Below are 13,045 nucleotides of genomic sequence, written 5' to 3' on the forward strand. Positions count from 1 at the left end.
CGTGTTGCCTCTCGTAGAGCCAATCACTCTCTTCCCACACTTTTCTTAAATATCCCGCTATGACGTGTTCCATTTGTTTGCACACCACTGAGGTTAAACTGACCGGCCTGTAATTTTTGACTACGGAAAGATCGCCTCCCTTGTAAATAGGAACCACTATGTCCTTTTTCCAGTCACTTGGTATAATGCCGTTGTTAATCGTTACGTCTAGCAATCGCGCCAGGTACGGAATCATGGCTTCCCCACCCATTTTCAGAATTTCACCAGGAATACAGTCTGGCCCCACTGATTTCTTCCTCCCTGTCATTGCCAACCGCTTCCTAATAATGCTAATGTTAATGGTGAAAGGGTTTTCCGAGTAAGTTGGATTTATTTCCGGGATGTCCCGCTCGCAGCTGAAGACAGAAGCATAATAATTGTTTAAATTATTTGCCTTCCCTACGGGATCTGTGATGTGCCCTTCGTTACAGTCTTTGATCGTTGGAATATTTTCCTTGTTTCGTTTACGTCTATTTACATATCTGTAAAACTCCGTCCAGGATTTACTTTCATTTGTAATACTGAGCTCAAGAATATTTCCTGTGCACTGTCAGCAATTTCTTCGATAGACTTTTTAGTTCCATTTGGTACCGCTCGCCTAATTTCCTCCTGTTGTAAGCTCTTCTGACCTTAAATTTTAGACGCTTTACTTCCTTGTTGTAGTATTCTGGATCAGGATTTTGTTTCAGAATTTTATGTGAAACAAAACGTTCGATACCCTCAAAAACTATGCCATTGAAATTGTTCCATATGTCCTCTACGCAGCTACCATTACTTGCCCATATTGGTAATTTATCCCAGAGAAAACTTTGTAGCCCTACAACATTTGTTTTGTGGTAGGCAGGTACTGATCATTTCTCGTTAGTCATAAAACCATTTTCCTCCCATTTCATTTCTAATAGCACACCGTAATGATCACTGATCCCGTGTATAGTATCGCAAGATATAAGTTCACTTTCAGGTCTAACAAGGTAAACGTCCAGTAATGAATCACCTCGGGTCGGTTTTTCAACCACCTGAGTGTAACCGTTATCCCACACCAATCTGTTTATGTAAGCCTGAGAGACGCTCATGCCTTCCGTGACACCCTTCCAGTCCACTTGGGGTAAATTTAAATCGCCTCCTATAATGCTCTGCTTCATGGAACAACCGGTTCTGGCTACCAACTTTTCAATAACCCGTATGTCCTCATTTGGAGGACAGGGTACCAAATCTGTCCTCTCCAGGCACCCATTAACCCCAGCCTCCTCTGTCAATCTTGCCCTCTGAATCCCCTACTTCATGCCTGTGACCCATCCACATGGCTTTTCTCACCCTTTTGAGTTCTCTGCCCACCACATACACTTATGACTTCCCAGATCAGCAACACTGGCCCTTTTTCGGGTGTTGATCCTAGGTACCTTTTTTATGTCTCCTATTCCTTGCAGTTCCTTCCTGTTTTCTATATAAGCCTGGGTTTTACACGAATGTCAGTCGCAATGTGACGCTGACTCTGACTGAAATGAATTACTCTGCCTGCTACCTCATTCATGCTTATTTCTTGCTTTGCCTTCCTTTTCAGCCCTGAATACAGGGAAACATATTCCTCTGAGACAGTGGTTGACTTTCACCAGACTAAACAGCATAACACACCAGCATTTTACATTTTCAACAATTTACATATTTGCATTCCTTTTTCATGGAACCAAGTGACTATTTGACGCCCACATGTCCAAGATCCTGCGCTTCATCCAAAGCATGGGGTTGCTGAGGGAATAATTAAAAAAAGGGAAGCACAATAGACCTAAGGTCGCGGTGCAAGGGCCAAGAAGGCCTACCCCTCATATATACTATTCTATTCTACATTCTTTTTATTCTTTACAGGAATATTTTGGTTATAAATATTTTAAGGTGTGAGTAGTTGTCTTGCTTTACAATTAAAAGAAGACAAGGTTGTCAGTCTGTGTTCCGGTTTTTAAATGCTTATTTTAGATATACACAATTTTTATATTACTGTATACTAGTCTTTATTTCAATTTATTATATAATTAGTGTATGTTATACAAAACTCATTAATGACATTATGTTTTAACTATTGAATTTTTAATTAATAGACTTGCATAAAACTGTACAAATTGTATAAGGTTTGCCAGTGCTTTTACTACTAAAGTTGACTTATTTATTATATTGTACATGTTTATCAGTATTTTATACAAATGTGTATGCTATTGGATGACAACTGTAATCCTTAGTTGTGACTGTAACAAGGATGATCTCCACATCCGCATGAGAATGTACTCTCGACAGGATTTATGGAAGGTGAATAAATGAAATATGAAATATAATAAAGACTCCAATCATCTCCCCAAAGGGCTAGATAAAAAACATGTCATACATTACAAATTCATGATAACCACACATCATACATCCTTGGTCCAATATAGTATAATCAGACCTCACCACACAGCGCAAGTTGTCAAGACATCCCACATAGGCTGTGGAAACACCAAAGTCACGTTCTTTCTCTCCAGCAGAGAGAACTCTTCTAACCATCACCATGAGAACCCCAAATCCCGTTAACAGGTCTTAATCTGTGACACACTAAATGCAAGCTCCTATCCACAGACAATTCAAAACAGTCAAAATGACGTATTGCTGTCATATTCACCTTTATAATACGAAGTTTTCATGATTATAACGAAATGGACATGATTCACTTGGGTAGTGTGATACAGTGTGGAGGTTACAAATTCTGTAGTTTCACTCTGTAGTCAAACTTCACCGCATCAAACAAGGATCGGTAGATTAACACCTTCATATTAATATTCCTCTAAATATTTTTTCATGATTATAACGAAATGGACATGATTCACTTGGGTAGTGTGATACAGTGTGGAGGTTACAAATTCTGTAGTTTCACTCTGTAGTCAAACTTCACCGCATCAAACAAGGATCGGTAGATTAACACCTTCATATTAATATTCCTCTAAATATTTTTTCATGATTATAACGAAATGGACATGATTCACTTGGGTAGTGTGATACAGTGTGGAGGTTACAAATTCTGTAGTTTCACTCTGTAGTCAAACTTCACCGCATCAAACAAGGATCGGTAGATTAACACCTTCATATTAATATTCCTCTAAATATTTTTATTAAAATATTTCTTAACACATACCTGATGGTATACGTTGGGCAGCACATAACGTTCAATGTGGGTTTGTAACAATATCTTCCACTTCTTCGCCATCCACGATCAATTAGATCCTGGTAATCTTGAACAGTCATGTTACGGGCCCACATACCTGAAAATGTTACATTTTTATGTGGGGTATAACGCCTCTTGAGACATTATGAATAAAGTTCCCAAATTAACTTAAGTTTGGCCTATCAACTTGGGCGATTCCTCTCTCGCTCGCTCTCATCAAGGTTGCATGTATATTTTAATCTAGCTCTTACCATAACTATAGTTCGAGTCACTGGATTTGCAGTAGCCACAGCGATACCCCCCATGTTCAGCATAATATTCAACAATACTATAATTTATACTAGACATCGATAACTTGAACAAAACTGCCGTACTACCAAACTGACAGACGAAACAACCGAACAGGAAGTGCACACGCGTAGTTTCATTCAATTGTTCGTTTGCATTCCTTCCAGTAGGGCATGAGGAGCATGAGGGCGGTGTACGCGGTGTACAACATTATATTATCAACCGCAATATTTGAACGTACTCGTTTTGTGGTGCATGACGGCCATAGCTCCCATAAACAGGCAATAATAATGCAAATGTAGTCTAAATATTTTCAGTGCTCTCATGGCATTTCGCAAACACGTTATATCTTTTTTAACGAAATAATATTGCTACCAACAAATATATTTATTTTTTCCTTTGTCTTAATATTCCATCCTCTACGATTCGTATTTTTACGGAATAGTCTCGCATCGTTTCTGATAACTTCTTTCTTCTTCTTTGCTATTCCGTACTGCATGTCTGTCATCCCCGGTCATCCCCATCATACATGTGTATGAATTTATCCCACTGCTAGCCGTGTAACGAGCGTAACGAATGTATGTTACCAAACATCTGTATTGATTCGTGCAAGGGACAGTTGTCACAAAAGAAAGCAATTGTCAGCGTAGTCTGTTTTTTATGTTGTGGGGTTGGCAGAGAAAAGTAACAAGGCGTACGAAAGTGCAAAATATAAAGAAAATGTGTAGTGTTTACTCCGTTCCGTTGTTATTTCTTAATCTTGGTGGGGAGATGATGTACATTTTGAATCAAAGATTAAATGCACAGCGGATCCCAAAGGACAAAGCAACGAAAGGCGGGTGAAACCTCGTATTTTTTAAGTCTGCTATAGATCGGTATAGATACAAGGTTCGCGTTAAGGCCGGCAAGCAGAACCACAGCCATTGGCACTCAAGGCATATTGAATTTCCTATCCTACCCAGACTGTTGTACATTTTGAGAAAGATATGTTTTACGTGGTTTGTTTGCTTTTTTTACAATTTCCCCGTGGTTCCAAGAATACTTCACGGTATTTCTGATGATGGGTCTCCGAACCAAAATAACATACAGGTCGAATTGGAAAATTATATTATTTTGATGTAAGAATGTAACATTGAAAAGCGCACACCATTATACTTTTCTAGAAACGGTTCCTGATGCGTACACAGTTTTATACATTTTGCCATGCCAAGTGGCCGATAGCGTAGTCGGTATAGTGACTGGCCACGAGCTGGATGACCAAGGGATCGGAGTTTCACTCCTGGTAGGGTGAAGAATTTTCTCTTCTCCATGTAGCCCAGACTGGCTCTGAGGCCCACCTAGCCTTCTATCCAATGGGTACCAGGGGTAAAGCAGCAAGGGTGTGAAGCTGACCACTCACCTCCATCTAGTGCCGAGGTCAAGACAATGTGTATCTATACATATACTCGCCCATACATCCTCATGGTGTAGTGCTTAATTAAGTACAGGGACAACTTTACCTAGTGGCCGAGACAGTTTGTGTGCATTGCAATACTAGTCAATGATGTTGATGTAGGGGAAATGTAACCAATTCTGATTAAGGTTATATTAGGTATGTGAATGGGGTTGACTCCAAGTAGTGTCTGATTATGAGCTGAATAGCTGATGTTTTATGAATGACAGAGGATTTTCCATCCATGTCCAGACTAAGTTTGGGGTCTACTCAGCTTCTAGCCTTTGGGGCCTGGGGGCATATCCTGCAGTAAAACAGCCAGCACTTGAAGCTGACTGTTCATTTTCATGTAATCTAGAATTTGTGTATGGAAATTTACCCTCATATCCTCATACATGTTCATGGTATAGTGCTTGTGTGAACTAGTGTCTTACTTTCATAAGTTACTTCATTTTTTATGTTCTTTGGTTAGTATTCTTCTACAATTTTGTAAGCAGAATCTGAATTCATGCCATTTTTATCTTGATTAAGTTTTATGAATTTGTTTTTCAGTGATGGATGATACTATAGGAATCATGCTCAATGAAAAGTTCCTGGTACAGCTGTTTAAACCTCAGGCAGTTTACAACAAGACAGCACTTCGAAAACTTTTTGAAGATCTAGCACATGCTTCCATAATGAGATTAGATGCTGCAAGCATGGATAAATTGTATGATCTCATGATAATGGCTTTCAAGTATCAAGTAATAATGACATGCCAGCCTCGTGAGCTCATACTAATTACACTAAACCATATGGATGCTATTCGGGGCTTTGTTTCTACACCTGCCTTACAAGACCAAGTTGATAAAACATACACAAAACTTATGGAAGTAAGGATTAGTATATACCTTTGGTTTTGTTGCAGTGTATTTCATTATTCTGTTCACTACTATTAGGAGACCCACTGCCATTCATTTCAATCTTCCTTATATCTTTTATATATGTATATATAAACTGTAAGTTTTTGATTGCATATGCAAAAACAAAAAACACTGTAACATTGTTATATCACTGTGCTAAGATGTCTGTTTTTAGTCAGGAATTCATCAGTTCACCTCTAGTTATTTTGGAAGCCACGCTTCTGGTCATAGTTTGTAATGATTCAAAATCCCATAACAGTTTTTTTTTAAATAGGCCTTTTCTTCATTTTGAGAAATCTCTTCCATCTCAACCCACAAAACATAACCTATACAAGATTTGAGGTTTTCACGGTGGTGACCATGAAGAAAGCAGTCTTCTGGGATGTGGTGCCATGTAGATATTGTGTTAACCAACGTTTCAGAGGAACGTATCACCTCCATCTTCAGTGTTAGTCTGTTAGCACCTGCTCATGCTGGTTCCTCACTTGCAGATTTTCTTCTACCCTGAAGATGAAGCAGTACATTCCTCTGAAATGTCGGTTAACACAACATCTACATGGCGCCACATCCCAGAAGACTGCTTTCTTCATAACCTATACAGTTAATAAATCACGATGTAACCTGCAAATAACCTGCAGGTAGCGTAGATTAGGTAGTATTCCTATGCTTATACCTTGTATGCTTTTGGCTTTTTTTCTAGACATATGCTCACCTTTCGATGGGTGAAATGCAGACTTTGAGAAACAGTCTGCTCAACTTCTTACAGGGCCACAGAGTGAGGGTGTCTGTGTTTTTGAGACAGAAAGTACAGAACACTGATGGTACATTTATAATTCCAACATCTGGACCAATCGCACTAGGTAATTCAGTGAACATATCTTCTTTTTAAAAAAAACGTATTATTAATGGATTCCATAAAACTGTATTTCATTTTACTTTCAGACCAACATAAAACCCATTTAAATTCCAGTGAGGAATTGTGAAAAACAAACTTCATAAAAATCCAATAACTTTAAACTCTCTTGAAATTCATCTATGTAGTGTATAAACTAGAGAGAATAAATAAGATTTGAGGTTTTCAAAACAGTGGTTATAAAAAGTTCTTATCTTCTGGGATATAACACCATGCAGTCCACTGAAAGTCAACCAACATTTTGGAGAAATATGTCATTTCCATGTTCCTCTGAAATGTTTCTACATATCAAAATAATCTTTGGGGGGCTTGGGAGTGGGATAAGCATAAATCACTATTGTAGAAAAATGACTGAAAGGGAACAAGTTCAGTATAATAGAAAAAGAATACACAGCCATCAAAAGACAAGCATACATGGAAAACCTTATTTCTAATCCTATATAAAGTAGGCTTTTTAACTGGTCAGTATAGCTAAAAAATAAAAATGATTGATTAATGTTATGCACACATCTCTTATCTGTTTCACCAAAATTTAATTAACAGGTTATGATATGCATGAAAAGTTCATATATGATGTTATGCAAAGTAGGTTTTGTTGTAAACAATGTGGTTTAAAGATTTGAGGCTTTTCTTCAATGTGGTTTAAAATCAGAACTACCAAAGAATTCTGGTGTTCTCATATGTCAAAGTACAAAAAGCAACCACAGCACATACACCCCCTACATACTAAATACCTATATTCATAGACATAAAAAGCATGCTGATCCACAAACACATGTATCCAATACTGAAAAACCTGCATTACTACATATTAACATTCACACACCGATGTATATATGCAGGCAAGACACACAGAAGAGAACGTGGAGATCTTCCAACATACCAGCGGTAACACTACCTACAGCCATGTTATGCATACATATATAGGAATAATACAAAAAATCCAAGTAAAAATATGAATCTACCACTCAAAATACCACCCAGTATATTCATGACCTGTATATATACATTTTATGTATTTCTACAACTTTACAAACTATAGATTTTACATGTTACAACACCAGTTAGGAAACTTTATCTATATTGACCAACATTAACTGCATATATTTACCAATCTTTGTAATTTTACACTTCAGTCTGTCACAGAGACAGACTTCCATATAAGGAGTCCCATTGTATGCTTTGTAGAAAATGTCAAATACCTGCAATAAATATGGGATTTTCTTTTGTAATGAAGTAATCAGCAAGAACTAATTCTAACTAACAGAGATTTGGTAAATATCAGTTTTTACTAATTATTATTATTACTACTGATTTGCTATTATATACACTAGGTCTTAAAACTTTGATTCATGTTTTTGCCAACAGCAGCAGCAACTTCTAGTTCTTACTAATGTAAGATCTTTACTATGATGCACATAAAGTTAAAGTATCACAGATCAAAAATTGAAGCCTGTTACCAATACTGAAAAATGTGTTCTGAATTCATTTGCAAGTAATACCACTGATACATTTTGCATCTCCACACTTACATGGCTGGTTTTAGGGCATTATATATGTGGGTGACCCCAAGATCTTTTGGGTTAATTTATAAATTGTTGTTAAGTTGACACTTTGGCTCACCATATTACTTGGAGTTCAGTAAACATAAAAAGCTATCCCTGTAACAGGCCATGGAGGCACATAGGATTCTGAGACGTTGAGGCTCCCACATTTTACAGACGATTGGCTCACAGAAGGCGGTGAGATTTGTCAGCCTTACATGCCAGCCGCCCTTTACCCCCAGGAAGATTTCTGGTACTCATTTCTGTTAGAGGCTGAGTTAACCCTGGGGCCGTAGTGCATCCAGAAGGATTAGGTCAGTTGAAAAATCTAATTACCTCATTGGGACTTGAACCCACAACCTTCCAGCTTGCATCAAATTGCCTCAACCCACTGTGCTACTGCATGTCCCATTAGTTCATGAAATGTACATGAAGGAAAGCAGCAATAGGAGCCACCATGCCTGTTGGTTACTTTGCATGGTTGTAGATATACATCCCAAAATTAAAATGTTGATGTCTATGATTTCATAGGCATCTTGATTAAAAGTTGAAATGTTTACATAATAAGAATGACTAGCAAGTGAATTCTCTGAAGCTTGGCACTACTGCTAGAAAATGTGAAAGTCATCAAACACACTACCTGGGGAAAGGAGCAGTAGGTTGTATATATCTGTGAAAGTGGAAATTCTGTTGTACTGTTACAATTCCAATTCCTAATTCAACATGCTTTACATTAATATATATATATGTGTGTGTGTGTGTGTAATTCTCATTACATATTTTGTTCCTGCAGTACAGCTCCCACTTATAAGTTTATCTGAATCCTTTAGCCGAAAGGAATGGTATAAATCTGTTATGTAATTGTTTACAGGTTGTGAAGTGCCCGGGTTTATTCGCTACTTTGATTCTGATGGTGCAGTATGCGAGACTAAACATTTTCCTGCAGGTGGAGAATATGTGGCACCTTGCAAGCCTGGATCAATGGAGTTGCATGGAAACAGAGGCACAGACCTTGGATCTAACATGTGAGGATGACTAGATAATTTTATGCAGTTTCTCATAAGTGCCTTCCCTAGATACCATAGCAACCTTGGACACAAGCATACTTCATGGAGAGTACAGTGAATGTGACATGTAGTTCATTTGGAGAAGCAACAAATACGTAGAGAATTTTAATGGAGAACTCTACTGAAATTCACCAGCAGGATGAATAGGGATGAGGCGAGAGGATTGTATTACATTTGATCTTACAGAACCTGGTTGTGGGGATAAGAAATGGATTAAACTTTCCCCAGGATCACAATCAGAAGCAGACACGTTTTTATTGTTTAACACATTTTACAAGATGTGATATACAATCTTTTTATTTTTTGTTATTTATGATGCTGTTTGACCCTCAACATCTCACAACCCTATGGGCCTTCACGGCCTGGTACAGGGATAGCTTTACTTTTATGATGCTGTTGGTATCAGGGCCACATAGAATTGAAAAGTAGGATGGATTAAGAATAATGAATTGGGAAGTTTTCAAAGGGAGCAGTCACGGTTTAATTGAGGTACTTTCCTTCTTTTTGCCTGGAAGGACTGAGGAATACCACAGAAAGTCTTAGTCAGGATTGACTGAGATTCAAACCAAGCACCTCCAAAATACAAGTTATAAGTATCAGTAATTCTTTCCTTACATATTTCAGAACTGTTTGTAAAATAAGTTATCCTGATATGGAAGGATATGAAAGAGCAAACATACTAGTACGATGGAATTACATCTATGGAAACTTTTAAGTATATAAGATTTAATTTTTAATTTCAGCATTCATTGTTTAGCCACATTTTATGGTGAAGATGTCCAGGATTTTGGCTTCGGTGTATGACCTTAATGATTTCTGACAGAAGTTGAAGTTACATAGACACACCACAAAAACCTAAGGATTAGTGTATCATTAATCAGAGATTTCCTGTGCAGTGATGTCAGTGACATTTTCATTACTTTGCTAGGCTAATATGGTACAATTTGAGTCACATTTTAACAAGAATTCTAAGTGTCAGATCACAGCATGATGGAATAATGCAAATATCAAAAAAGTCACTATTCACTGTATTATGAAATATCATTCATTAATTACAGTTACCAGGTACCAGTGACAATTGACACATCTCCAATGAACATACACTGCAGCAGTAGTGACCAGCAGGGAAATACTGGAGACATCAAAGCACAGTGTCAGGATCATGAGGCGGATGGATTTCACCTGGGGAAAGAGGAATTGAATCTGCTTATGGCTCAACTGTTAGGCAGTCAGGCTGAACAGAAGCAGGGATTGGGTAGCAAGGAGGCCATAAGACTCAGTTTATTTTGTGTGGATGAAGGGGGGTCGTAAGTAGATTTACAAGATTTGTCATATTACCACATAGTTATAAGGAACTTGTTCCCCATGTTTTTGTTTTACATCACACTGAATATCTTTCCATTCATAAACCTCTCTCTCTCTCTCTGATAACTGATAACTTATCCTTTTTCATAACACTGCAGAAATAAGATTGGAATGTGTGAAATATTTAGGAATTTATAATTTTCTGTAGTTTCAGAGAAAAAATTAAGGTACACGAGCTGAATTCCACTTTGCAGGAATCCAGCTTCACCAAAAGATGAGCCAGGATCAAAGAACCTGATACACATTGATGCCAGGAACCGCAATTCCAGTGCAGTTCTAGATAGGGTTTATGATGAGATGACCACGCAGAAGGAAGGACTGAATTCACATGATGATAAAGCCCAAGACCTCCTGGAGTTGCTGGATAGTATAATGTAACAATGGCAGGAAGCAAATATGTCACTTCACTGTGTGTCTTATAGTGGTCATCAGTGACAGCTGGTAAAGATAAGAAAGGTTAAGTTGCCCATTTGCTTAATCAGTTAAGCACTATGCCATGAAGGCACGAGGACATGGAAGTGTAGCTCCAACAATGAAAACTGCAAATAACAAAATCACCTCACAAAATGCCTTCCATTATAATCATTATATTTCAGATATTTTAAATGTATGTTTATAAACAAGTCTAGTCATTACAGATGGGATTGGTGTATAAGTTTCAGCACGGAAATTGTGTCACTGTCCAGCTGCACTGGCAGAAGTGATACGTAGGTCGTACCGAAAGTCACAAGCAACTTTTTTTTTTTTGCATGCAACCTGGGAACAGCAGACGAAAGAGAGTACGGTGGTAGGTGGAACCAGCTGTTGTGTTAACCTTGAGTGTCTTGTGACATCAATAGCTTGCATCATGTGACCAGTATCACTCCTAACAAAATGGCCGAAAACGATACGTCATCTTGCCAGCGTGCTTATGGACGTGTGTGCATGGGTGCGAGCAGTGTTCAAAGATGGTGAAACATTTTAAAGATGGGAACACCAGCATCGAAGATGAGCCTCAGAGCGGTCGTCCTCGAACAGCCTCAACTGGACGCAACAAGGAAAGAGTGGATGAGATCATTGAAGATGACAGGCATGTGACTGTGGACACAACAGCTCGAAAACTTGGAATAGGGCACAGTGCAGTACTGGAGATGATTGAAAGCTTGGGCTATAGGAAATTTTGTGCTCATTGGGTCCCACGGTTATTGACCTAAGACCACAAAGGTCAGCAAAAAGCCATCACCTCAGAACTGCTGCAGAGATATCGACACGAAGGAGATGATTTTTTGCTTTGTATTGCGACAGGTGATGAAAGCTGGTTTCACCATTTCGAGCCTGAAACAAAATGGCAGAGTATGGAATGGCACCATTTGCATTCTCCATCAGAAAAGAAGGCAAAGACAGTGCCATCAGCTGCGAAGGTGATGGGCACAGTCTTCTGAGATGCAGAGGGGTTTATTCTGGCCGAATTCCTGGAACCTGGGCAAACCATCAATGCTGCTCATTATGTCCAGACACTGCACAAGCTCTGTCGTTCATTGCGCAATAAACATCCTGGACGAAACATCATCATCCTGCATGAGAGCACTCGCCTCACATTGGAAGCAAATGCAAAGATGGGGTGGGAAGTTCTTCCACACCCCTCCTATAGCCCTGATCTGGCACCCTCCGACTACCATCTTTTCGGATTTGTGAAGGATCAGCTGCATGGACAATGTTTTGAGACAAGGGAGGCAATTCAGAAAGCAGTGCGTCAGTGTCTTCGGATGGCTGGAACGGAATTTTACAGAAGGGGAATTTTCAAACTCCCAGAACGCTGGGAGAAATGTGTACAAGGAAGTGGCGATTATGTGGAAAAATAAAGAAAGATCTGTAGACTGAGGTGGTGTATTTGGTTTGTCAATAATAAAGCATGTTACTTTACAAAAAATTGTTGCTCATGACTTTCAGTACGACCCTCATATTTTATGAGCACTAAGTGATATTTAATTTTTCCATTGTTCAACTTGTATATTAGTATACAATATATTCATGGCCAGTTGAGTGTCAGTTGAAGATGACAAAAGTGCAAGGCGACCAAACACCAGCAACACGATAGAAAATGCTGAAAAAATGTTAGAACTCATCCACGAAGACTGTTGCCAAACAATCCATGAGCTTGTAGACATTGTTTGGATCAGTGATGGAGTTTGCCAGGAGATCTTAATATAAAATTTAAACATGAGTCACACTGCCGCGAAGTTTGTTCCCCGACTCTTGACAAGTGATCAAAAACAGCGTCACTTAAACGTGTATCTTGAGCTATGAGAAGGCTAACGAGGACCCAACT

At 38.6% G+C, this 13,045-nt stretch overlaps 2 protein-coding genes across 4 annotated transcripts in view; one reads left to right on the top strand and one right to left on the bottom strand.

Moving 5' to 3' along the window:
- Positions 1 to 3,649, bottom strand: part of LOC111871472 (arginyl-tRNA--protein transferase 1) — a 45,484-nt gene extending 41,835 nt beyond the window's left edge. For all 3 annotated transcript variants that reach the window (XM_023864624.2, XM_023864623.2, XM_023864622.2), the window contains exons 1-2: positions 3,478 to 3,649; positions 3,197 to 3,323 (exon numbers count right to left, since the gene is read on the bottom strand). In XM_023864624.2, the coding sequence (XP_023720392.1) occupies positions 3,197 to 3,323; positions 3,478 to 3,574 (224 nt within the window). In that variant the 5' untranslated portion in view covers positions 3,575 to 3,649. The remainder of the gene's footprint in view (positions 1 to 3,196; positions 3,324 to 3,477) is intronic.
- Positions 3,650 to 4,051: 402 nt separating this feature from the next.
- On the top strand, positions 4,052 to 11,514 carry LOC111871460 (protein OSCP1). The gene is made up of 6 exons (XM_023864603.2): positions 4,052 to 4,349; positions 5,499 to 5,818; positions 6,549 to 6,708; positions 9,177 to 9,330; positions 10,431 to 10,679; positions 10,932 to 11,514. The coding sequence occupies exons 1-6, from the start codon at positions 4,175 to 4,177 to the stop codon at positions 11,113 to 11,115; spliced, it is 1,242 nt and encodes a 413-aa protein (XP_023720371.1). The 5' UTR covers positions 4,052 to 4,174; the 3' UTR covers positions 11,116 to 11,514.
- The last annotated feature ends 1,531 nt before the right edge of the window (positions 11,515 to 13,045 follow it).

Source organism: Cryptotermes secundus, unplaced genomic scaffold (assembly GCF_002891405.2).
Source record: "Cryptotermes secundus unplaced genomic scaffold, Csec_1.0 scaffold465, whole genome shotgun sequence".
In the NCBI taxonomy this organism is placed as follows: Eukaryota; Metazoa; Arthropoda; class Insecta; order Blattodea; family Kalotermitidae; genus Cryptotermes; species Cryptotermes secundus.